This window comes from Momordica charantia (assembly GCF_013281855.1).
Source record: "Momordica charantia cultivar OHB3-1 chromosome 8 unlocalized genomic scaffold, Mcharantia_2.0 BLBB01000008.1, whole genome shotgun sequence".
Lineage (NCBI taxonomy): Eukaryota > Viridiplantae > Streptophyta > Magnoliopsida > Cucurbitales > Cucurbitaceae > Momordica > Momordica charantia.
This window is the reverse complement of record NW_028275166.1, coordinates 13,897,377-13,920,422: the sequence shown is the minus strand read 5'-3', so window position 1 is coordinate 13,920,422 and position 23,046 is coordinate 13,897,377. Positions and strand designations below refer to the sequence as shown.

Here is a 23,046-nt window from a genome sequence, read left to right as displayed (position 1 = left end):
CAACGTTGTCTTGGATTCTATCACCAACTTAAAAAACTAATATCCTAGAAACTTTAAATATTATGAGTATAAACGACTATTTAAAGCCCTACTTATTAAAAAAAAAAAAAAGAAAAAAGAATGTAGTTTGCTTTGAAACGTTTTTTTCACTACATTTTAAATCGCTATATTCAAAACATAAATTAGTCCCAATAATTTTTAATTATCATATAAAATAATAAATTATCATATAAAATAATGGTTTAAATACAACTTTAGTTGCTACATTTAATACAAATTTGTTGCTACATTTTAATTTTAATAAATTTAATGGGTAGAGTATTAGGTTAAAATTGTGATTGAAACAAAAATGGAAAGTATAGACACTCAAATGAACTCAAGTAAAAAATACAAGACAAAAATAGTATTTAAACCTAAAATAAAAAATAAACAAAAACAATAGGTCAGCGGTGAGAACAAAAAAAATAAATAAATATACAGAGAAAACAGACGGTAACAAAGGACGGAAAGAAGAAGGAAAAAAAATCAGTAGACAACAATGGCTTAGTTATATATGATATATGGCTCTTGTTATTTTCCATCAAAATTCTCTAACTCAAACAAAAATCAAAATGGCATGCTACATGAAACTTATCTAAGAAGAAAATATGCATCAAAACTTTCCCAGATTGCCTCATCATCATGTTCAAGTTCTGGGATCTTGTGATCTATATTAACATCTATGACTTCTTTGTGTATTTTAATTACTAACAAGTACAGATTAGATATCAGAGGGTTTCTAAGAAAAGGACTAATGATCTTACCGATTTCAATGACCTCGGCGATGAGAGGTTGTGTACTAACCTGGGATTTGCCGTTTATGATACAGTTTGAGAGGGCATAGAAGCCAAGCAAATTTGCATAAACTGGAAGAAATGCATCTTTGTGGTTGCCTGCACCACCTATCCAGTTAAATCCTCCATCTTTGCCCATATGCTCATCTGAAAATTGAATGAACTGATGGAGAAATCTCTTTCTCAAGCCAACCAGATAGTTTACGAACCATTGGGTGTCCCATAGAGCAACTAGTTTAGATTTTGAAAGCTTCTCCATGTGTAAACAACAAGTCTGACTAATCAACAGCTTTTCTTCATGATGGTTGTCGATTTCCTTGTCGAACACTCTTCTAACCGGGTCTGCTTGAGACACGGCGTGATTCGCTGTGTTCAACACCCACTGCGAGAGGTAATCAAAGTACATAACCCAGTGGCCGAATATAGATGAAAGATAATCGAAACTTGATCCTATAACTTGCTCTACTTGGTTTGGAACATCTGAGCTCGTCGTAATTCTTTCTGAGCTAAAACACTTCTGAACATCAACCGCAAGCCTTCTCCTAATCTCATCATCTTCATCCTCCAAGAGCATGATACAGGTAAACCATGTATTAAGTATTTGATGAGCATACCTATTCACATACTCCCTCTGTTCGGAATGGGAAGTTCCGTCAGGGATTCGGTTATCAAACACGAAATTGACAAAAATTTCAGCTTGTTCAAGCAAACCAGATGCTATAATAGAATCTGCAGCGGCCAGGCGCATGTTTGCTGGCTCCGATGCAGCGCTGTGTTGCCTAATGAGGTCGGTGAAAAGGGCAAGACAGTCACGAAACTCCTCCAAGTTATTTAACATTCCATAGTTTGGAGACTCTGTTTTTGTGGCATCGGAAACAATGGAGATTGAATATATAACAGAAAAGCGCTTTATGCACGTTCCCATGCAGCGAACAACAATTTCCCGAGTTTTTGCATGTCTTGTGAGCTTATACAAGGAAATCAACTTATCCCAAAACTGCAACACAGATCCGCAGTCCATCTCACCAATATAAACTACCTCTTCAGCGCACTTCTTACCTTTGCCAAGCTTCTGAAACTGAGACATGTTCCAATTGAAAAGATTCTTTAAAATATAATATAGACATCTATGATTCTTCTCAAATGACAAGAGCTCTGTCAATAAGGTTTGGAGGTTAGTTTTAATCCAGTAATCGATGGTCCTAATCTCGTAACTACTCAAGTCATAGAACCCGGCAGAGTATTCTGTAGATTTCAGAAATTTAAACATCCATTTCAATGTCGAGAGCCGAACTTCGTAGCATGGGTCTTGTAACGAGCGGATTAGCCTTTCTTGAAGTTGTGGAAATGGATAATCTATTAGAGCAGCTGGCACGTCTGCATCAGACTGAGATCTTTGTGACGTCTGAAGAACCGCATCATCTTCTTCATCAAATGGCTGAAGCACACAATTGAAATAACAAATAGCTGCTTGTTGCCGAAGCTCCACTAATGTCGGATCATAATATGACAGTTCATAGGAGGTCTCCACATCTAAGCACTCAGTAGATAGATCCAGAAGCAAGTTGCGAATGATATAGAAACTTTTGCTTCTTGGGCACGTTATAGAAATGCCAAGCATATGACCCAGGACTCGTAAGAAAGAGGTACTAAGGATTGGGCAAGAACTACGTCTTTGCCTTGCAATCCACGAGCAACATGCAATCACGTCTACCAAGTCATTAAGAAGCTGGCTTTTCTTCAAAATATCTGCCAGATTTCTACAATTTGTATCCAGAAGAGAAATCAACTGCAACAAGATTCCATGGATCCTATTATATGAAGTGTGTTGAGTGGTTTTAGTAGCCTCTAATGAGATTGATTCAGAAGCCAGCATTGTGTTGTCATCGACTGGCAACTCGGATGCTATATTGAGGATGACTGATGGTAATTTCTCATTGGACACCAGACCAGTTAACGCTCTAGATGCAAGAATGCGAATTCTTAGATTGCTTTGAGAAGAGCACCTCCTGAGGAATGGCATGAAGAGAAAGGGATCCAGGTCGTCTCCGGTTTCACTTGCGATTGTAAAAGGTTTAAGCCGAGATAGAAGAATTAACATAGGACACAAGCTTGGGTGCACAACTTTTGCTAAACTGGATTCTGAGTTTCCAGAACAGCCATCATCAAGATACTCGGTAGCCACTTTCAGTTCATCCAACAGAAATCGATGCAATGCTGGATACCTATTGGCAGTAAAACATGATTAGATTCCTGTCACGTAACTTGTGAATAGAAATAATATCCTCACGGAATTAAACAAAAGAAGTCAAATTTAAATTCGCCCAAATAAAAACCATCTGTGCCAGCAAACTTCCATGTAAATACTCGGTAAGATTCTGCAGAAACTCTCTAGGTAAGGCACCTTGCAAGGTTCCTTGTATAATACAGGGCAGCTACAGAAACACACATTTTAAAGCAGGACAAAAAAGTTCAATGGGTGGGCAGACAAAATACTTTTTAAGATTGAATATTTTGGCCCACACGACCTTATTTTATCCATCTGATCCACTCTCTTGTGCTACTCGTTGCCTTGCCATATCATGTGAAATCATTTCGTTAGTCCAATGAGATTTTGAAACTTTCTAAACTTTGTAATTGAACCAGACATCAACTATGGCTTCATGGGATTTTGAATACTATTTTGGGCATTTTGTTTAAGAAAAATAGCAGAATTTTTTAGGACAGAGCTGCCTAAAAATGTCAACCCTAATAAAAGAAATGCCTTCTTTTCCACTGGGGACTCTGAACACACTATTTTTATTCTTAATTACTTTCTAGCAATCTGTCTGCTAGTTTCATACTCTTAACAGAAAGTCTTATATCCTCGGGAAAAATTATGGTTCGCACTTGACAATTCTTGTGAAGAAAATTCAGCCGAAGACAAAAAATATATAATATGATTGAAGGTAATGACAACTAAGACAGATCAATAAATGCAAGAGTTGATAATATGATTCACAGAAATAACTACAAAGGCATCTCAACCAACAATACTTTCTCCTGAAGAAATACTCTTGCCACACTTAATGCATTTCAGAACAAACAACAGAATTGTAACTCCCCCTCGCCCTAAATTTCACAATTTATTTAACTCCAACAAGCTAAGATCAGACTGACTTACTCATATACTTCCTTTAAGCCCAAAAGATATATATACTATATTAACGCTCTTGGTAGAATTATTATTTCAATGCTCATGGATTCATTTCACAATTTACTAAAAATACTCCAACACAAGCATAGGCCAATCCACAAGCATAGGCCAGACTGGCTCAATGTTAAACTTCATTCAAGATAACGAGAACAATGTTATATTATCTTTCGACCAAATTTAATTATTAAAACAGATTGTGTTGTGGATTTCCAAAATTCATGCAAATCTAACAATGTATAGAATGGGCAATGTTTCACAATGAAATTTTGCAGTTCAAATCTAAAATCAAAGAGATCATACCTGTGAAAAAATTCAAGCCCAGTCAAAGCTCGACGAGCTGATTCTCGTTTGTGAACATTGAGAAACCCTATCATCCGACGAACTAAAGCAGTGTATGCCAAGCAAGCACTGTTACGCACCTCCCAGTAAGGAGAAGAGAAAGAGCGAATAGAAACAATTATAGCTTGAGCGGAGAAACCAGATGTATCCGTCGCCAGGTTGGTATCATTGAAAGCAGCTCTAAGGACATTGAATGCATGAACTGTTGGAATGACGCCTTCATCGCGAATTTTAGAGGCTTTGTCACTTGCATAAGTCTCATGGGGTAGTACAGACTCAGTGTCTTGGCCTAACTCTGTGGATGGTAACTTGGAGAAGTTGCCATTTTCACAGTCTATCTCAACTGGATTCTGCAACAACCTCTCAGCTACATCTATGAGCCACTTTAGGGCTCTTGGTAGAAGATTCTTCGGTGAACCTTCCGGCTCTGCTAGAAATAAAGCGACGAAGGCAGCCGGAATTCCAGCACTTCTCCTCAATAAATCATCAACTGTCTGACCATTTGCCGTCATTCTTTCCATTAGCTGATCCATCCAAGATTCTGTCAACTTACAAAGTCTATAAAGAGAGATAAGTCAGAAATTTTATGTTATGAGAGGATTCACGATTCAGATATGACAAAAATTTACTGTCCTCTTAGCAAGAATTCCAATGATCATTTTATAGAATTTGTTGATATTCATAACGGCATATAGAATTTTTTTTTTGTGAAAGAAACAATTTCATTGATATATGAAATTACAAGGAGCCCATATAAGGGAGTACAAAAGCCCATAGATGGGTTACAAAAGGCACTTCCAATTGGACAAGAGGGAAGTGTAGCTATAGTAAAGAAAAGTAGGAGAAGTTTTACACCATGATATAGCTTTAAACACTATAGCATAAAAAAAAACGCTCAAAAGATTGTGACTTGTCAATGAAGATCCTTTGATTTCTTTCACCCCAAGTAGTCCACAGAAAGGCTCGGATGAAGTTTGTCCATAGCTGTTCCTTTATGTTTTTGAAGGGGTGTCCCATTAAGGTGGCCTCAAGGAGAAGTTTAGGGTCATTTGGTAATGCTGTGGACCAACCAAAAGCCAAGAGGATGACATTCCAAAAATCAGAAGCAAAAGTACAGGAAGTGAAGAGATGTTGTTGAGATTCCATGCTGTTCTTGCAAATGATACACCATTGTGGCTATTGTGGAGAAATAGCCATAAAAGGGAGTCTTCTTTGTAGCTTATCGTTGGTACTGATGGCTCGGTGACTAAGTTACCATAGGAAGAAATTCACTTTTTTAGGGCAATTTCCTTTCCAAATAATGTTGTATAGGCTAGTTTGTGGAGCTTGGTTGCTATGTGTGAGGTCCTTTGTGAGGGAGCTGGTGGAAAAAGAACCATTTGTTTCTAGTTTCCAGTAAACATCATCTCTATCTGTTGTTAAATGAATCTCTGATAGCCTAAGGTTAAGATCAGCCCATTCAATTATCTCATGATCTTTAAGGTTCCGCCTTAATCCCAAATTCCAGCAACCTGTAGATTCGTCCCATATATCAGAGATTGGGGCGTCCTTTCTTGTCGACAAAGCGAAAAGGAGGGGAAATGATTGTTTAAGAGGCAAACTATTCAGCCAAGGGTGATCCCAAAAGGAAATATTCATTCCATTTCCGGTTTTAAAGGCCAATCGGTCAAAAATCAAATTTTGCATTTTTCTAATGGCAGCCCATGGGCTTTTAGCAGAAGGTTGTGATGTAGAGTTAGGTTTGAGATTCCATGATGCTTTACCAAATTTTGCCTCGATCACTTTTCTCCAAAGAGATGTTTCCTCTGTAGTTAATCTCCATATCCATTTTGCAAGGAGGGTTCTGTTTTTCAGCTTCATATTAGCAATCCCTACGCCCCCCATATGGATTTGATGCTATATAGTGTCTCTTTTGATGAGATGTAGTCCACTATTGTCTTTGTTACCCTTCCATAAAAAATTTGTGTAGATGCTGTCCAAAGTATGTGCTACTTTTGATGGCAAAGGGAAGAGGGAAAGATAGTAAGTAGGAAGGTTCGATAAAGTGTCTTGGATGAGAGTATGTCTACCGCCTTTGGAGAGATAGGAGGATTTCCATGATAGGAGACGTTTCTGAATTTTCTCAATCATTGGGTCCCAAAAAGAGAGAGATTGGTGCCTACCATGAAGGGGTAGTCCAAGGTATGTGGTCGGCCAAGTCCCCAATTTACAAGCAAATTTGGATTGAAGAGCTGTCAGTTCATCCTCTCCAAGATTTATCCCCAAAATTTCTGACTTTTAGTGATTTATGTTTAATCCCGTTGCCTCCTCAAAAAGCCTAATGATGTTGAACATGTTTGTGAGGGAGAGATTATCATATGGGGATAAAAGGATGGTGTCATCCGCAAATTGTAGATGATGAATGGCCAAAGAGTTGTTTCCCACATCAAAACCTTTAATAAATTTGATGTTTGCTGCATGTGTCATAAGTCTACTATAGGCATCAACAATCATAATAAATAAAAAGGGGGAGAGGGGGTCACCTTGACGGAGGCCCCTAGAAGCAGTACGTTTACCCCGAGGACGACCATTTATAATGATTGAGAAATTTGTTGTTGAGATACACCCCCAAATCCATTTTCTCCATGTGTGTCTGAAACCCTTGGCTGCAAGAACTTCATCAAGGAAGTCCCAATCCACTTTGTCAAAAGCCTTCTCAATATCAAGTTTGATAACCACTCCTTTTCTCTTTTTTCTATCCCAATCCTCAATAATTTCGTTAGCAATTAGGGAGGCGTCTAGGATTTGTCTTCCGGCCACAAATGCAGATTGCTCCTTAGTAATAGTATGTGGCAGTAAACTCTTCATCCTTTCCGAGAGAACTCTAGCTATAATCTCGTAGAGGCAAGAAATGAAGCTAATGGGCCAATAATCTCCTACCTTCCGAGCATCCACTTTCTTTGGGATGAGACAAATATAGGTTTCATTGAGACTAGCATTAATGATGTCGTTCTTAAAAAAATCTTGGAACACTCTCATAATGTCTGGCTTGAGAATGTTCCAAAATTGTTTAAAGAATTCGACCGTGTAACCGTCAGGACCAATCCCAAATCTTTTACAGCTCTCCATATTTCTTCCTCAGTGAAAGGCTGTTCGATAAAGGCACTTTGTTGTGCAGAGATTGGGTTCCATTCTAGAGGGGTTGGAAGAAACCTTGTGCCTTCCTTCTTGGTGTATAACCTGTCAAAGAAAGAAAGGAATTCTTGTTCAATTTCATTTTCTTCAAAAAGGCTAGTGCCTACGGAAGAAAGGATTTCAGAAATCGTGTTTTTCCTCCTTTTAGCCGCCACAATTCTATGGAAAAAAGAAGTGTTTTGATCACCCTCCTGTAGCCATCTGTTTTTGCATCTCTGTCTCCAAAGGGATTCTTCTTTTGCCACTGTGGAAAGAAGTTGAGCCTTGATGGATCTCCTTTGTGTGGATTGTACAGGTTGCAAGAAACCCATTTCTTCTTCTATACTATCCAGGATTGAAAGTTCAGAAAGAAGAATATTCTTTTGTTGTGTGATGCTTCCAAAAGTGGTTTTGTTTCATAACTTTAAAACTGATTTTAACCCCTTTAGCTTTTGTATAAAACTGTGACCCGGCCATCCTCTGAGAGGGGTATTAATCCACCAATATTCAATCAAAGGTTTAAGGGATCGATGTTGTAATCAAGCATTTTCAAACCTGAAGGGAAGATGGGCCCCATTTTGCCATGCCAAAAGAGAGCAGGATGGGGTAGTGATCTGAGGTTGGGCAGCTTAATCTCTTGGAATTTTGAGAGGAAATCCATGGAAGCAAGGAATCTGTCAATCAAGGTAAGGGTGGGGCTGTCTCGATAATCCGACCATGTGTAGAGACCATTTGTCAAGGGGATGTCCTATAGCTCTGCGTTCTCAATGAATGAGTTAAAGCAGCTCATATTTCTATTCGATCGGCGGTAGTTTGATTTCTCTTGTGACCATCTAATGGAGTTAAAATCCCCTCCAAGAAGCCAGAAGACGGTGCATAGACAAGAGAGATCGGTTAAGTCCTGCCAAAAAAGAGGCTTTTCAGAATCTCTAGATGGTCCATAGACCCCTGTAAGCCAGAAATTAAAACCATCAGTAAAGGTGATAAGGATGGTTAAAGTGTAGAGTCCCGCAGTGATGTTAGAAACATGGAAAGATGGGTCGTTCCACATAATAAGAATACCCCCTGATGAGCGTGATGCATCCAACGCTGTCCACCCAATATCCCGGGAGCTCCATAGCGATTTAATGGTGAGACGGTCAATCTTTTCTAATTTCGTTTCTTGGAGGATGACAATGGTAGGATTTTGGTTAGTAATGAGGCTTTTGATCATAGCTCTTTTGTCCCATGACCCAAGACCTCTGACATTCCAAGAGAGAATGATCATTTAGTAGATGTACACCCACCAGCAGTGAGAGAAGGGAAGGGTTTATCATAGTTTATGGAAGATGAAAGTCCAGCTAGTTCCCTCTTGCCTCGATTCTCTTTTCTGTTTGTAAGCATCTTCTTTGTGACTTTGGTAGGGATTGGGCAAATGCCCATTCCCATAGTATAGAGCCAAGGTGCTACTACTTGGAGATACTCTGAAGGGTGGATGTTGGGGTCGAACAAACAAGGGGAAGGTTGTTGGTCAGTCCTCTCCATGGAAGCATGGGCCACATTATCTGTTGTATGTGCATGGGAGATTGGGGAGGGTGGTTCAGAGGTAAGGGGATAGGGACTAGATAAACCTTGTTCAGATTCAGAGAGAAGAACAGGGGAGTTTGTTGATTGTTTTGTACCTGGAATAAGGAAGGTTTGCTTTTCCTCAATGTTAACAGCTAGTTTCGGCCCTTCAAGTAGTAGAGTTGGGTTGGGGAGAGGAGATGTCTGTATTGGAGGAGGTGATATAGGTATAAGATCTTTAAAGTGGTCAATAATCAATTCTAATGGGTATTGGGGGGCTGGCGGGGGTAGGTCGTGTGACAGAGACTTTGCTTGGGAGGGGAAGGTTTTTTGGTTTGGTAGCCCTGTCGTATTAATGGATGGACAGATTGGTGAATGATCAGAGGGTGGGTAGGGTGGCACGGGTCTCAAGAGGCTTGGTTTAGTCTTTGATGTTGATGGGTCATTTGGTGCAGCTGAGAGAAGCAGGGGGTGGGGCCCATCGGTGTCAGTACAGGTACGTGGGTGGTCAATCTGCAGAGAACTTTCTGTCTCAAGGTTTGAGAAGTTCCTTTTTTGTGTAACAGCTGGTGCTGTTCCCAACAGTCCGTCGGAGAGGCAAGAAGGGGCCGGAACAGTGCGTTTTCCGGTGGGTATGACTCCATGGATTCCGGCGGCCTAGCCTATAAAATTTTCTGAATGGAAGAAAGGGTCAATCTGAACCTTGGTAAGGTTTGTGGGAGATGAATGAAACATACGTCTGCAGGGATGAATCCAAATGGATTTTCCTTGATTTTAATGGTTGCTTCCATCAGGTCAAGTCTCGATAGGGTTTTCTTAGCTATTTCGATGAAACCACCGCAAGCATCTCTGATGTGCTTCAAGGTACCTTTGTCCCATTTATCCAGAGGAAGATTCCGGATTTTTATCCAACCTCCATGAGATGGAACTTTAGGAGAAAGATTTGGGTCAAGTTGGCTGATATCAAAAAATTTCAGGTGGAAGCTGCCGACCTTATACTAGTCTTTGAAGCCGTGGCTCTGTTCTCTACCCTCACATCGAAGTAGAGCTTTATCTGCTGTAAAAGGATTAAGGGTACAGTAAAAACTGATGTGTTCTCTTAGGGCTCTTGTAATTTTGAACCAATCATCATGTAAATGCCTCCTCATGACAATAATGGATGATTCCAGCTGAAGGTCAGGTTCCGCATAGTCGCATGTAGGCGTATTTTGTGTCCTTTTAGGCTGTGGGTGTGGTGTTAAATCGACAATTGGCTGTTTGCCCTTGTTTAGGACATCACGGTAGGTAGGAGGCTGATTAAAAGTAGTGGGTGGTGGTGGGTCAAAGGGGTTGGTTCGGGGTTTAATGTGAGGAGTCAGGGGTTGTTTTTGAACTGTTGAACCATTTAGGAGGTTATAGAAAATCTTCCAACCTTTTCTCTCATCTCCAATAGGGATAAAGAGTTTGTTTAAACCTCCGTTGTTGTCCAGTTTGGCTATCTCAGCTATAGTACCCTTTCTATTGAATGTCTTCTCTACCCAAATGGTTTGGTCATCGATGCGTGTTTCCTTGAAAAACTTTTGGTTTAATGGAGCAGTGAGGAGGGTGGAGAAAACATTCTTCAGCCATTCAAGAGATGACCAGTGTAGTGAAATAAAGAAAGCTCGGTCCTTTGTGGTTTCCGATATCCTTACTCTGCTACCACGGTATCTATGGTCTATGGCTAAAGCAAAACGCTTTCGCTCAATGGTGACAGGACGAGATGGTGGGAAGGTGGCCATGGGGGAGCTTCAGGTTAGGCATGGTGGATCGCCGGAAAGGGGTGGGTGTTTGGGTTGGTGGGAGGTCGCAGGTGGGAGAGATGAGGGGGCATGGTTGACACCACAACAAATATCTTCTCCTCCTCCAATTTGAACTCAAAACCCAGGAACAAAATACAAAACTAATGGAAGATTAGTTATTTTCCATGCTTCAACTCCTAAACTGTATCATTTAGCCTCAATTTTAACAGTTTAGAGGGAGGGAAACGAGAGAGGAAGCAAGAGAGAATAGTTGACTTTGTTTATAATGGCATATAGAATTGAATAGTCTACGATTCAAAACAAGCAAATGCAAGTATCCTAAACTTGATTATATGTTAAATATACTTAAGAATATCTCGAGGTTGATCTCTATCATTGGTTGGGTTAGTAGATGGATAATGAATCATTAATTTTTAGCTTATGTGACATGGATGCTAACATAATGACAGAGTTTATATATTTTCTAAAAGAAACAGAATTTGAGCCATCTCTTCTCTCCCCCTCTCCTCTCCCTCTGCTCATCCCATCTCCAGCCTCTCCAGCCAACACCTCCCCTGTTAACCCAACCAAGACCACCCTCTCCTCTAGCCTCTCAACCTTGACATTAATAAGTGTTGAATTAGTTAGAAGTTAAGATTATGTGGACTCAGTTAGAAGTTGTTTTAAAGTTGTTTAGATTTTGTGTTTAAATTTAGCAAATAAATCTCCTTTTTTGTTAGGGAAGTTAGGAGGTTATTCCTAGATTTTGTTTCCTCTTGTAACCTATAAATAGTGCCTCTATTCCTCATCTTTGATCAATCAATTTGAGAATTTATTTCTTCTCTCTTTTCTCGTGTATGTCTCTCTGGTGTCTCTATCCTTATTTTTATGGTATCAAAGCTAGGTTTAGATTGACACCAAAATGGTTAAAACAGCCATGATGACTGATGTGCGCAAGGATGAGAGTTCCGACGGATCGAATACGACCTCAATTTCTCTCCCTAAAAGCACATCCACGACACCTCACATCTCTATCTCTGAAAACACTTCGCTCCAAATTACCTCTCCAAAACTCAACAGAAAAAATTTTCTGCAATGGTCTCGATCGGCCCTCCTAGTTATTCGTGGCCGCAGTCGACTCGGGTACATCAATGGCACGATAGCAAGAACCAGATAAAGCTGACCCTTCTTTTTCCGTGTGGGATGCACAAAACTCAATGGTCATGGCATGGCTCATTAACTCTATGGAGGAGGACATTAAAGAATCCTTCATCTTCTACTCAACAGCAAAGGATCTTTGGAATGCGCTCACTATGGCTTTTTCTGATTTTGATAACTCGGCTCAATTGTTTGAATTACGCAATAAGGCACGTTCCTTACGACAAGGTGAATCCGATGTCACCCAATACTACAGCTCATTACGTAAGTTGTGGGCTGAACTTGATTTATGTCTCAATCTCGAATGGGAGAACTCGAAGGATGCTGAACGCTTCCGCCAACACGTCGAGAAGGAACGAATTTATGATTTTCTTGCAGATCTTCGTCCAGAATTAGATGATGTGCGTGGCCGCTTACTTGCCACAAAGCCAATCCCAGCCATTGACGAAATCTTCGCAAAAGTTCGCTGGGAGTCAAGCCGTAAACGTGTGATGATGGGTGATACACACACAAAACCTCTGTCCCTCTCACTGGAATCATCAGCTCTGGTGGCACGAGGTCCACCACCACCTTCATCCCGATCTACTCGTCGGAACAACCTATGGTGTGATCATTGTAAGCGCACAAACCATACAAAAGATCGGTGTTGGGAACTCAATGGTCATCCTCAACGGAAGAATTTATCAGGGGATTATCGGCCACCTCCACCTACAAATACTCCATCTTCTCGAGCCAGCTCCTCTGGCTATCAAGTGGGCCCTAGTGTGTCAAACTCCCAAGAATTGGTCATCTCTCTCCCTCCATTTTCGAAGGCACAACTTGAACAGCTCTATTGCCTCTTAACACCGCCGGTTGAGTCTACTCCTTCGTCAAGTTTTGTGGCACAACGAGGTATTTTTAGTGCAGTTTTAACAAGTCAGCAGCATTCCGATCAGTGGATCTTAGATTCGGGTGCAACTGATCATATGACCGCTTTTCATGATATGTTTATCATGTACTCACCCAACCCGATTCAGACACATGTCAAGCTTGCAGATGGGTCATCGGCCATTATTAAGGGTTTTGGTTCTGTTATTCTTAGCCCAAACATTACATTGCACTCAGTGCTCCATGTGCCTAAATTATGTTGCAATCTAATTTCTGTTCAGAAGTTGACTCATGATTTAAAGTGTCAAGCCCTGTTCACTGACTCTAAGTGTTTGTTTCAGGACTTGATAACGGGAACGACGATTGGCAATGCTGATGGCTCTGAAGGGCTCTACTACTTCAGAGGACCAAGTCTAAGAAATAAACAAGTTCTCCAGGTTGGTAGTGAGTCGAATTCTAGGGAACAACAAATTCTACTTTTACATCGCCGTTTAGGGCACCCGAGTTTTCAGTATCTTAAACATTTGTACCCTTCACTTTTTCATAAAGATGACCTTTTTACTTGCGAAGTGTGTCAACTTGCAAAACACTCTCGTACATCTTATCCTTATGTTGAGTATATACCATCCAGTCCATTCACAATGATTCATAGTGATTTATGGGGGCCGTCTCACATCAAAACTATGTCCGGTAAACGTTGGTTCCTTACCTTCACTGATGACCACACTAGGGTTTGTTGGGTCTATTTACTTAAAGAAAAATCAGAAACTGCATCAATCTTTCAACAGTTTCATTCTCTCATTCATAATCAATTTAATACGAGAATCAAAATTCTTCGCACAGATAAGGGGACAGAATATTTCAATCAAATATTGGGAACTTTCCTGTCTCAAAATGGAATCATTCACCAAAGTTCCTGTGACATTACCCCCCAACAAAATGGTATAGCTGAAAGGAAAAATAGGCATCTTTTAGAAACTGCTCGTGCTCTCATGTTCACCAATTCTGTTCCTAACTGTTTTTGGGGTGATGCTGTCCTTACTACTTGTTATCTCATTAATCGGATGCCCTCTCGTGTTCTGAAATTTAACACTTCACTAGAAATCTTACTCACTATCTATCCGCAAATCCGATCTGTCCTCACAAATCCCCTCAAAATATTTGGATGTACTGCATTCACTCATGTTCATGAACGTCACAAATTGGAGCCAAAAGCCAGAAAGTGTGTCTTCCTTGGTTACTCTCCTACTCAAAAAGGCTATAAATGCTATTGTCCATTCACCAATAAATTTTACACTACCATGGATGTCACATTTTTTGAGTCTCAATCTTTTTTCTCCCTAAATTCCCCTCAGGGGGAGACTGAGCCTATTACAAGTAGTCTTGATGGAAATTTTTGGGAGATTGACGATCTAAATACCAGAATTGAATCCCCTCAGTCAAAAATACCTGAGATTGATGGTCTAAATACCGAGTCACCTCAGCCAAAAATACCTATCCCGATCGTCCCAATTACTCAGATAGAAGAGTCAGTTCCTATTATTTCCTGTAATAATGAAGATGATCAAGTCAACCCAAATCGAAGTGACAAGCAACCTGAGACTCTTGTTTATTCTCGGCGACAAACGGTTCAAAGAGGAGTGGAGCAACCACAGGCTCAACAGCAAAGTCATGAATCCATCTCGTCCTTAGGTACTGAACAATCTACCCTTGTGCCTCAAGACAATACTAATGATCTTGATCTTCCTATTGCACTTAGGAAGGGTGTGAGATCGTGTACTCAACATCCAATTGCTCGATGTATTGGTTATAGTCATTTATCTTCAGCAGTTCAGACCTTGGCTCTCAATCTGGAAGCCAATGAGGTACCAAAATCCATTCAAGAGGCTATGAGCAATCCACAGTGGAAAAATGCGGTAGATGATGAAATGAAGGCTTTGAAGCTTAATGATACGTGGACAGTAGTTGATCGTCCTCAAGATAAACCAACGGTAGGATGCCGATGGATCTTTACTGTCAAATATAAGGCTGATGGGTCCATTGAAAGGTATAAAGCAAGATTGGTGGCCAAAGGATACTCTCAGACTTTTGGGGTAGACTATCAGGAGACATTTGCACCCGTTGCAAAATTAAACACAATCCGTGTCCTCTTGTCTCTTGCTGCAAATCTGGATTGGAAACTCCAACAACTGGATGTCAAGAATGCATTCTTCAATGGAGATTTGGAAGAAAAGGTGTACATGGACCTTCCTCCTGGATTTGACATTGATAAGTATGATGGAAAGGTGTGTAAGCTGAAGAAATCTCCCTATGGTTTAAAACAATCCCCACGTGCATGGTTCGGGCGATTTTCAAAGGCTGTTTGTAAACAAGGATATACCCAAGCTCAAACTGACCATACAATGTTCTATAGGCACTCTCAAGGTAAGATCATCATCCTCATTGTTTATGTCGATGATATTATTGTCACAGGTGACCATCATGAAGAAATAGAGAGACTAAAACAGGCACTTGGAAAGGAGTTCGAAATAAATGACCTGGGAACACTTCGGTATTTTCTAGGGATGGAAGTTGCTAGGAGCAGAACTGGTATATCTGTGTGTCAAATAAAATATGTACTAGACCTCTTGAAGGAAATCGGAATGCTTGGATGTAAACCATTTGATACTCCAATAAGTCTCAATCATAAGTTGGGAGAGAGCCTAGATGGGGTACTCGTTGATAAAGGGAGATATCAGCGTCTTGTTGGAAGATTAATCTATTTATCCCACACTAGGCCGGATATTGCATTTGCAGTGAGTGTTGTAAGTCAATACATGCATGCTCCTACTGAAGAACACATGGAAGCCGTGTATCATATTCTTAGATATCTTAAAGGAACTCCAGGGCTTGGATTATTTTTCGGAAAGGATGATGACAGAAAGATTAAGGTGTCTACAGATGCTGATTAGGCAGGTTCTATTCAAGATAGGAGATCTACGACAGGATATTGTACCTTCGTATGGGGTAATCTTGTTACATGGAGGAGTAAGAAACAATCAGTTGTTGCAAGAAGTAGTCCTGAGGCTGAATTCAGGGCATTATCTCATGGTATTTGTGAGATAATGTGGCTGAAACTCCTCCTCCAAGAACTCAAGATCAGGTTTGATAGTTCAATGGAAGTCTATTGTGACAACAAGGCTGCAATTGCTATTGCACACAATCCAGTGCATCATGATCGTACTAAACATGTTGAGGTTGACAGGCATTTTATCAAGGAGAAGATTGAAGAGAAAATTATAAATCTGATGTATGTTCCATCATCAGATCAAGTTGCAGATATCCTAACAAAAGGACTCTTGAGACCCGTATTTGAAAGGTTGTTGATCAAGCTGAAACTGTTCAATCTGTATAGTCCAGCTTGAGGGGGAGTGTTGAATTAGTTAGAAGTTAAGATTATGTGGACTTAGTTAGAAGTTGTTTTAAAGTTGTTTAGATTTTGTGTTTAAATTTAGCAAATAAATCTCCTTTTTTGTTAGGGAAGTTAGGAGATTATTCCTAGATTTTGTTTCCTCTTGTAACCTATAAATAGTGCCTCTATTCCTCATTTTTGATCAATCAATTTGAGAATTTATTTCTTCTCTCTTTTCTCGTGTATGTCTCTCTGGTGTCTCTATCCTTAGTTTTTAATAAGCCATGGAAAAGTGCACAAATATATGCTCGGCGACAACAGAAAGGAAGTCTTTCAAAGTTGAAGTATATGAAAATACAAGGGGATGCTGGATTCGCATAATAGAGTCAACAAAGGACAAGGCCTTCTTCATAGCTTTCCATCGGGGCACCCTAAGATGGATCATCGACAGCTTTAAAACTCTCCTTGACACACTGCCCAACGACAAAATGTTTCAAGGAAAGAAAGATCAACGTTCAGGTTCTCTGGATAGAAAATAAAAACAAAAAACATGGGTACCCTACTCAACTAGTAAACTAGACTCAAATTGGGACAAGAACCGGATTCTCGTCCCTGTAGGTGAACAAAGGAAAGGCTGGAGCTCTTTCATTGATCTCATCTTGTTTTATAACATGGATGTCTCCACTGAAAAGAAGTCTCCCCACCCTTATAAGCCTACTTATAAAGACATGGTTATATAGATAAAAGGTGGTGAAATCATAAATACTGCCAACCTAACCAACAAGTTACTACGCGAACAGCAAAGGACAAAAAGCCCTATTACCCACAGGTCAGAATGAATGTCTTGCCTTTTGATTTTGAAATGCAATAGTGATGATGGACGTCCCATCACAAAGGTATATGTGAGGAGGAAGGGGAGGGTGAGAGAGTAAGTTGGAAACCGTTCTCTTGTGGGCCCAGGGAGGAAAATGTTATACGTGGCAGTGGGGTCTAAAGTTAGTTAGAGGAGGGAATTTCTCGATTGTTCCTTGAGGTTAGTATATGTACTTTTCTGCTTCTTGAGGGGATTATCTTTTTGCACTTGAGTCCATAGAAGGATAGGAAGGAGAGGTACGGGAGTCTCGAAATCTCCCTTGATATTGTAATCTGTCTCTCATATATAAATAATAGAAGCAGAGTTCTATCATGGTGCAAAGGAAAAACTCTCATGATGACTAGTAGAAGATTCTCATAGTTCTCCAAAAGGTTGGCACTACCTTTTGTTCTTTAAATCCTTTCCAGCCCAACAAAGGATTTATGAGATGCCAAGATAGAGAGCAAGCACTAATACGTGGCAAGCTACAAGGATGGCAACAAGTTGAGCTCTATCAGCTGAAATACAATCCCTGGAATCTTGACTCTTACAAACAAAACATGGTGTCCCTTCATATGGAGTTTGGATAGAGTTAAGAGGTTTACCCATGAATATGCTTATATTCCAATCATCCCTAACTCACTCTATTTATAACTGCTCAATCCTTAGAACTCAAAGGACACAGTTGTACAACCTATAGAATCGATCTTGTTCAAGTAAGGTTGTATAACCACTCAATCCTTAGCAGTTCATTTCCAGAATATGCTTACATTTCAATCCCTAACTCACTCTATTTATAACCACTCGATCCTAACAAACTTACCATCTAATAACAAATGTTCTCCTATTAACTATGTTATCACATGCGACAAGCCTAGAATTCCCCCTTCAAAGAGCCTACCATAAACCAACTTTCCACAATATAGCCACTAAGAAACTAACCCAAATGGTCTTTCTCTCGGTATTTCCTTTAAATCTGTTGTGAGAAATAAGTTGAATAAACAATTCTTGTATGTGGCTTATCTAAAAAACAACTCTTGTATGTGGTGGCTTCAAAACTAGAAATAGATGAAATGTGAAAATGCACCATCAAATATTTTCTGCAAAGTCTGTTCTATTGAAGAATATGTTTTCCCCGTTTCATAACATCAGCTAAAAAATGGACACCTGTTAGGAGATAGCATGATGTTTAGGTTCCTCTTTTAGATGATGTACTGTAAGAAATATTAATAGAGAAATATTATGGATACCATTACCATATTATAAGGACATATTTGTCATAAGTAGGACTAAAAGAGGGTGACTGGTTGGGAGATATCCAAAATATGGAGAGCAGTTTTCTTGGGAGATCCAGGCCTCTCCAAGTGCTTTGGAATTGGGTATTCCACTTTTTCTTTCTTATTTCAAATTTCAATAAATTTCTATTGCAATTTCTGGTTCCCATCAAATTACATTTTCATGCTCCTTGTTAATGAGCAACAAATTCATTTCAACTAAAAAAGATTATTAGGGGGAAGATTGAACTGGAGGTCAATGCAACAGCAAGAACAAATGAAACATATGAAGATGCTCCTAGATTCGTTATTTAAAAAAAGACTTTACTTTCCCTACCTCTCTAGGAAAAGGAACCAAATACAGAATAAGAAACATACCTTGGGTCATTTGAACAAAGTAAACGGTTGCAAAGAGCAGTAAATCCAGCCCTTGTCTTATCAATCGCACCATTGTGCTTCATTTTCAGAAGAACTTCCAAAAAGTGGTCCCCAATCACTTTAAGTTGCCTTAAATCGAGTACTTCATCTTGCTTTAATATAATGGAAGAATTCAGATCAGATTCAACTGAATCAGAAGCCGTAGGCAAAGGCACCTTTCTTGTGATTGTTCCCAAGAGAAGACTAACCTGAAAATGTCCAGCAGAAAGAGATGAAGGGAAACATCTACTGTGAACAAATGGTCTCAACTACCGTGGTTAGATTAAATCTAATTTCCTAGTAGATATTGATGATTACTATAGGCGTTAAAATTTCTTCAATCCAATTTATTACGTACACTGTTACTTGATAGTCATAAGTCAAAAAATCTAGGCCCTGAAGTACAGAGAGAGAAGGAACACAAGATGAAAGAAATACTACCAAATGAATGAATTGGAGACAATCAAAATGTAAAATACCTCTTTCATGGCAAGCCAACAGCCAACCATCACAATCTGTTCTGATGTTCTTGAACTTACTGTAGTTTTGTCCTTACTGTCTTCCAACTTGGACAAGGATGTGGACACATCAGCCTCATCTGGAACATCCAGCAGAAAGGCATCATCTTCAACCATGTCATCCATGTCCTCAGGAAGATGCCAAGCATCTGCTGAAACCACCCAGAGTGCCAAGGAAGTTATTCGCATCACAAGCTCCAAAAGCTTTTCCAGTAGACTTCTCATTTCCGTGATACTAGAGAGCACAAGATCTGAATTCCAATCCAACTCCTCAAAAGTATAACGCAAAGTGAGCAACACACCATGAACAAAGCTGTTCCTGCATGCCTCAGAGAGATTCCTCTCTCCCTCTGTGACAGAGACATTCAACCAATCAATTAATGATCTGAGATACTCTGCCACTGGATGGTTTGATTTACACTCACCCACTTTTGGTAATTTCTCCTGGGAATCTAAGCAAACAACATCAACTGAAGCTCTGACTATCCAACCTAAATCCAAGACATACTTTCTGAATAAAAGCCGTAAAGTTAGTGCTCCGGCATCACTTTCTCTGACACGTGAACTGCAAACTAACTTTTTGGCCCATGTGATTACCTTGCTCACCATATATTCACTAGAAATGCCAGGTAGTGGAGTAGGAAAGTGTAGCAATATACGGAAAGAACTTTCTCTCAGTCTATCCCAACTATCAATGATTGATCCAACTAACAAAAGAACTGAATCAGGTAAAGTAATTCCTTCGTTATAGGGATGGAGAAGAGTTTCATTTGACTTTTCTTTTGAAGGAACAATTGACCAAACATTAAGCATTACTAAAAATAAATCCATCGCCATAATTTTTCTCTTGTAAGGTGCAGAAGGATAGCATGAGAAAAACAGATAGCAACTTAACCACTTCATAAAATAAAAAAGATCATCCGCTCTACCAAGTTCAATTTGTTCACTTCCATTTGGCAGATAGCATTTACTATTACAAGAAGCAGCAAGCGGTATCCAGTTACCCTGCTTGAATTGTCTCTCCAAAGCCGTTCGCACCCGAGAAAAAAATTTTCTAAACAAGCTAGTCCACTTCATCTGGAAAGCTGTAGAGCTACACCTCATGTTCAGTGGTATTGCTTTCTTCAACAATGTAAGTTCTAAATGAGAAGGCAAACTAGAAGTTTTGGGGTTTAAGAAAAGAAATTCTGCAGCATCAACACGAAGTGACTCGTCAACATGTGTCAATGCCAACACAAGCCACTCAACAAGGATTTCAACCTTTACTCCCTTGATAAAAACAAGAGCGTGACAACTAAAATATTCTATTTCATGGACAGATTCCTGCTCTAAGCTAGGCTTCTCTAGCCAATCAATGTCTCCTTCAATCAAAGCAAGCGAACGAGATACTTTGAGCAATGAAATAAAAATGGCAACTTTCTGTTGAACTCTCAGTTCCATACTACCTTGATTAATACCAGGATAGAGAACTCCATTCTCACCCGAACTAGACCAGACTGAGATGGAAGCAAGCATAGGGAATATACTATCTAGGTCAATTTCAAACAATACTGGAAGAGCATAAGTGTTCAAATTTGAGCGCAACTTTGATATCCCAGAAGCAAGTCCATACAGAATGGGTGGCAAGCAATGGCCTCTGTAAAGTGCATAGCCACCTTCAATACCATCACTGCTCCAGCACTCATCACGCAGGTTCTCAAGGAAACACTTCAAAAAAGAAGTGGCAGCGCAGCACACATCGTCATCAATGTATGCTTGCACAGTTTCCGACAGCAGGGAAGGACTCATATCTAACAACGCCTTTGCACCCAACCTCTTGGTCAAAGAAGCTAAAGGAACATATCTTCCTTTACAGCGAGAACCCAAATGAAGAAGGTCAAGAGCAATTTTTTGCAAGTATGACTTTATTTTCTCGCTACCCTCTGACCAGCAAAGTGAGGATTGAATCTCTAAAAAGAGATCAAAAATGAGATGCACTTGTTTGACAGTTTGACTTAAAGGATCTTCCAAGTTAGTCCACATGATTCTTAGTATTCGACTTCCCATCTCCTCAGGTAGTGGATCATAATTACAGGATATAATAGTAAGATTACTAACTAAGGAGGTTTTTATTTGTTGCAAACAAATCTGCAGTACGGTCAATGAATGAAAGTTAAAATGGCTATCTGTAGGATTTTCACAATAGGTACATAGCTCAGGCAAAATCCCATCATACAGTATCGTTTTGACAAAGTTACCACTATTTATACAACCTGGATGGTCATCCAAATCTCCCTCTATCATAGAAAATGGTATATTGAGCACAGCTCTTGGAATTGCTGTCAGAATCCCCCTGATCAGGCAGAGTCTACTTAACACTGCAAAAGTTTGAATTTCAGCACAGACATTCCCTTGATAAGGAATCTTTGAAACAGCATTCCTAAATTCACTCTCAAACTTCGAAAATGAAATGTGGGTAGATTGTTCGAAAATTCCGTAAAAGATGAGCACCCCAAGTTCCTGCGAGGTGAGGCATACTTGCAGAGATGCACAGAAACTCACCCCAGCAGCCACAAAACAATCCCGAGTAAAAGCCGAGGATTTTAGAATGCTTAAAATAGTACTCACGATCGTCTCCATAACACTAGAGTCCTCCTGGAACTTTGAGGGAAATCGCTGAAGCAAGTAATACAAGCAAGACAGAGCCTCTTGACACTGCTCCATGACAATTGGAGAAGGCCTAGCCCACTCATTAGTTTCCTTAACTACAGAGTCCAAGCCAAAAACAATATCCCGAGCAACCAAAATGGCGCATTCTCTGATAACATCCACCAAATAGCCCAACTTAGGCATACCCATTACAGATAAAGCCACCCTCGACACACAGAACCGCTTCCCTTGGCCTTGCTGCAGGCCACTGTGCTCCTCACAGAGGTCTCTGAAACACCCTCCCAAAGAATCGTGAAAACTACGGCTTTTGGCCAAAGTGGAGACGAGGGTTCGATGCAAAGGCTGGGAGTTCTCACAGAAGAGAACCTCCAAGAAAAACCGCTCGGCTTTGGACACCAAATCCTCGTCCCCATTGGCCAATAACTCGGCGAAAGCAGAAGCAACTTTCTTGGCGTGGTTCACTTGGGCGTAAACGGAGTTCAGCGACACCAGTTCAATTAATTCAGAGAAGAACTTTGAAGAGGATTGGTGATGTGATTGAAACGAAATCAGAGAGTCGACGTAGGAGTGAGGGAAGACAATGGCGCTGTAAGTATAGCGGTGGCGATGCTGCAGAGCTCGCCATTTAGCAGACATGGAGGCGAAGGTTGAAGTTGGGGATCCTGTTTCTCTCTCCCTCCGCTATGTCTTTTTCTTGTTGTAGAGAGAGAGAAGGAAATGGCGGCCGGAATAAGATCCTTATATTAGGGCTGCCATTTGGGAAATTGGCAAAATTTGGTTGCCCGGGTTTTTATTAAAAAACTAGAGAAGTTCGTGGGTTTTTAGACAGACTAACTCTTTTCAAAGCCTATTTTCCAAATCATCATCAATCTCTCTCTCCCTCATCTCTCTTTCCTCCTCTTTCCTTCTCTCTTCCCATTCTTCCTTCATCTCTCTTTTCAGATTTCTTTTAAATATAACAAAATCTTTTTTTTTTTTAACTTTCCTTCTCTCTCTACTTCACCCTTCTCAGATTATAGGGTTCACAGTTTTAGAAACTCAGTTTGTAAATACTATTCCACTTCTCGTGCAAAACTAATTACTATTCTACTCG

General features: G+C 40.0%; 1 protein-coding gene across 1 annotated transcript; it reads right to left on the bottom strand.

Moving 5' to 3' along the window:
- Nucleotides 1–527: 527 nt before the first annotated feature.
- Nucleotides 528–22,824, bottom strand: LOC111005108 (thyroid adenoma-associated-like protein). The gene is made up of 4 exons (XM_022276496.2): nt 19,266–22,824; nt 18,748–18,995; nt 4,330–4,926; nt 528–3,058 (listed from the first exon to the last, which is right to left on the bottom strand). Exons 1-4 carry the CDS (start codon nt 22,587–22,589, stop codon nt 631–633), a joined length of 6,597 nt encoding a protein of 2,198 aa, XP_022132188.1. The 5' UTR covers nt 22,590–22,824; the 3' UTR covers nt 528–630.
- Nucleotides 22,825–23,046: the final 222 nt, after the last annotated feature.

What these genes read in the sequence shown, in the direction of transcription:
- LOC111005108 (XM_022276496.2), bottom strand. Translation starts at nt 22,589, where the DNA reads ATGTCTGCTAAATGGCGAGCTCTGCAGCATCGCCACCGCTATACTTAC. An exon ending in CTTTGTTCAAATGACCCAAG is followed by an intron (nt 4,927 to 18,747) that starts GTATGTTTCTTA and finishes CTCTCTTTATAG; the next exon opens with ACTTTGTAAGTTGACAGAAT. An exon ending in GGGCTTGAATTTTTTCACAG is followed by an intron (nt 3,059 to 4,329) that starts GTATGATCTCTT and finishes TACTGCCAATAG; the next exon opens with GTATCCAGCATTGCATCGAT.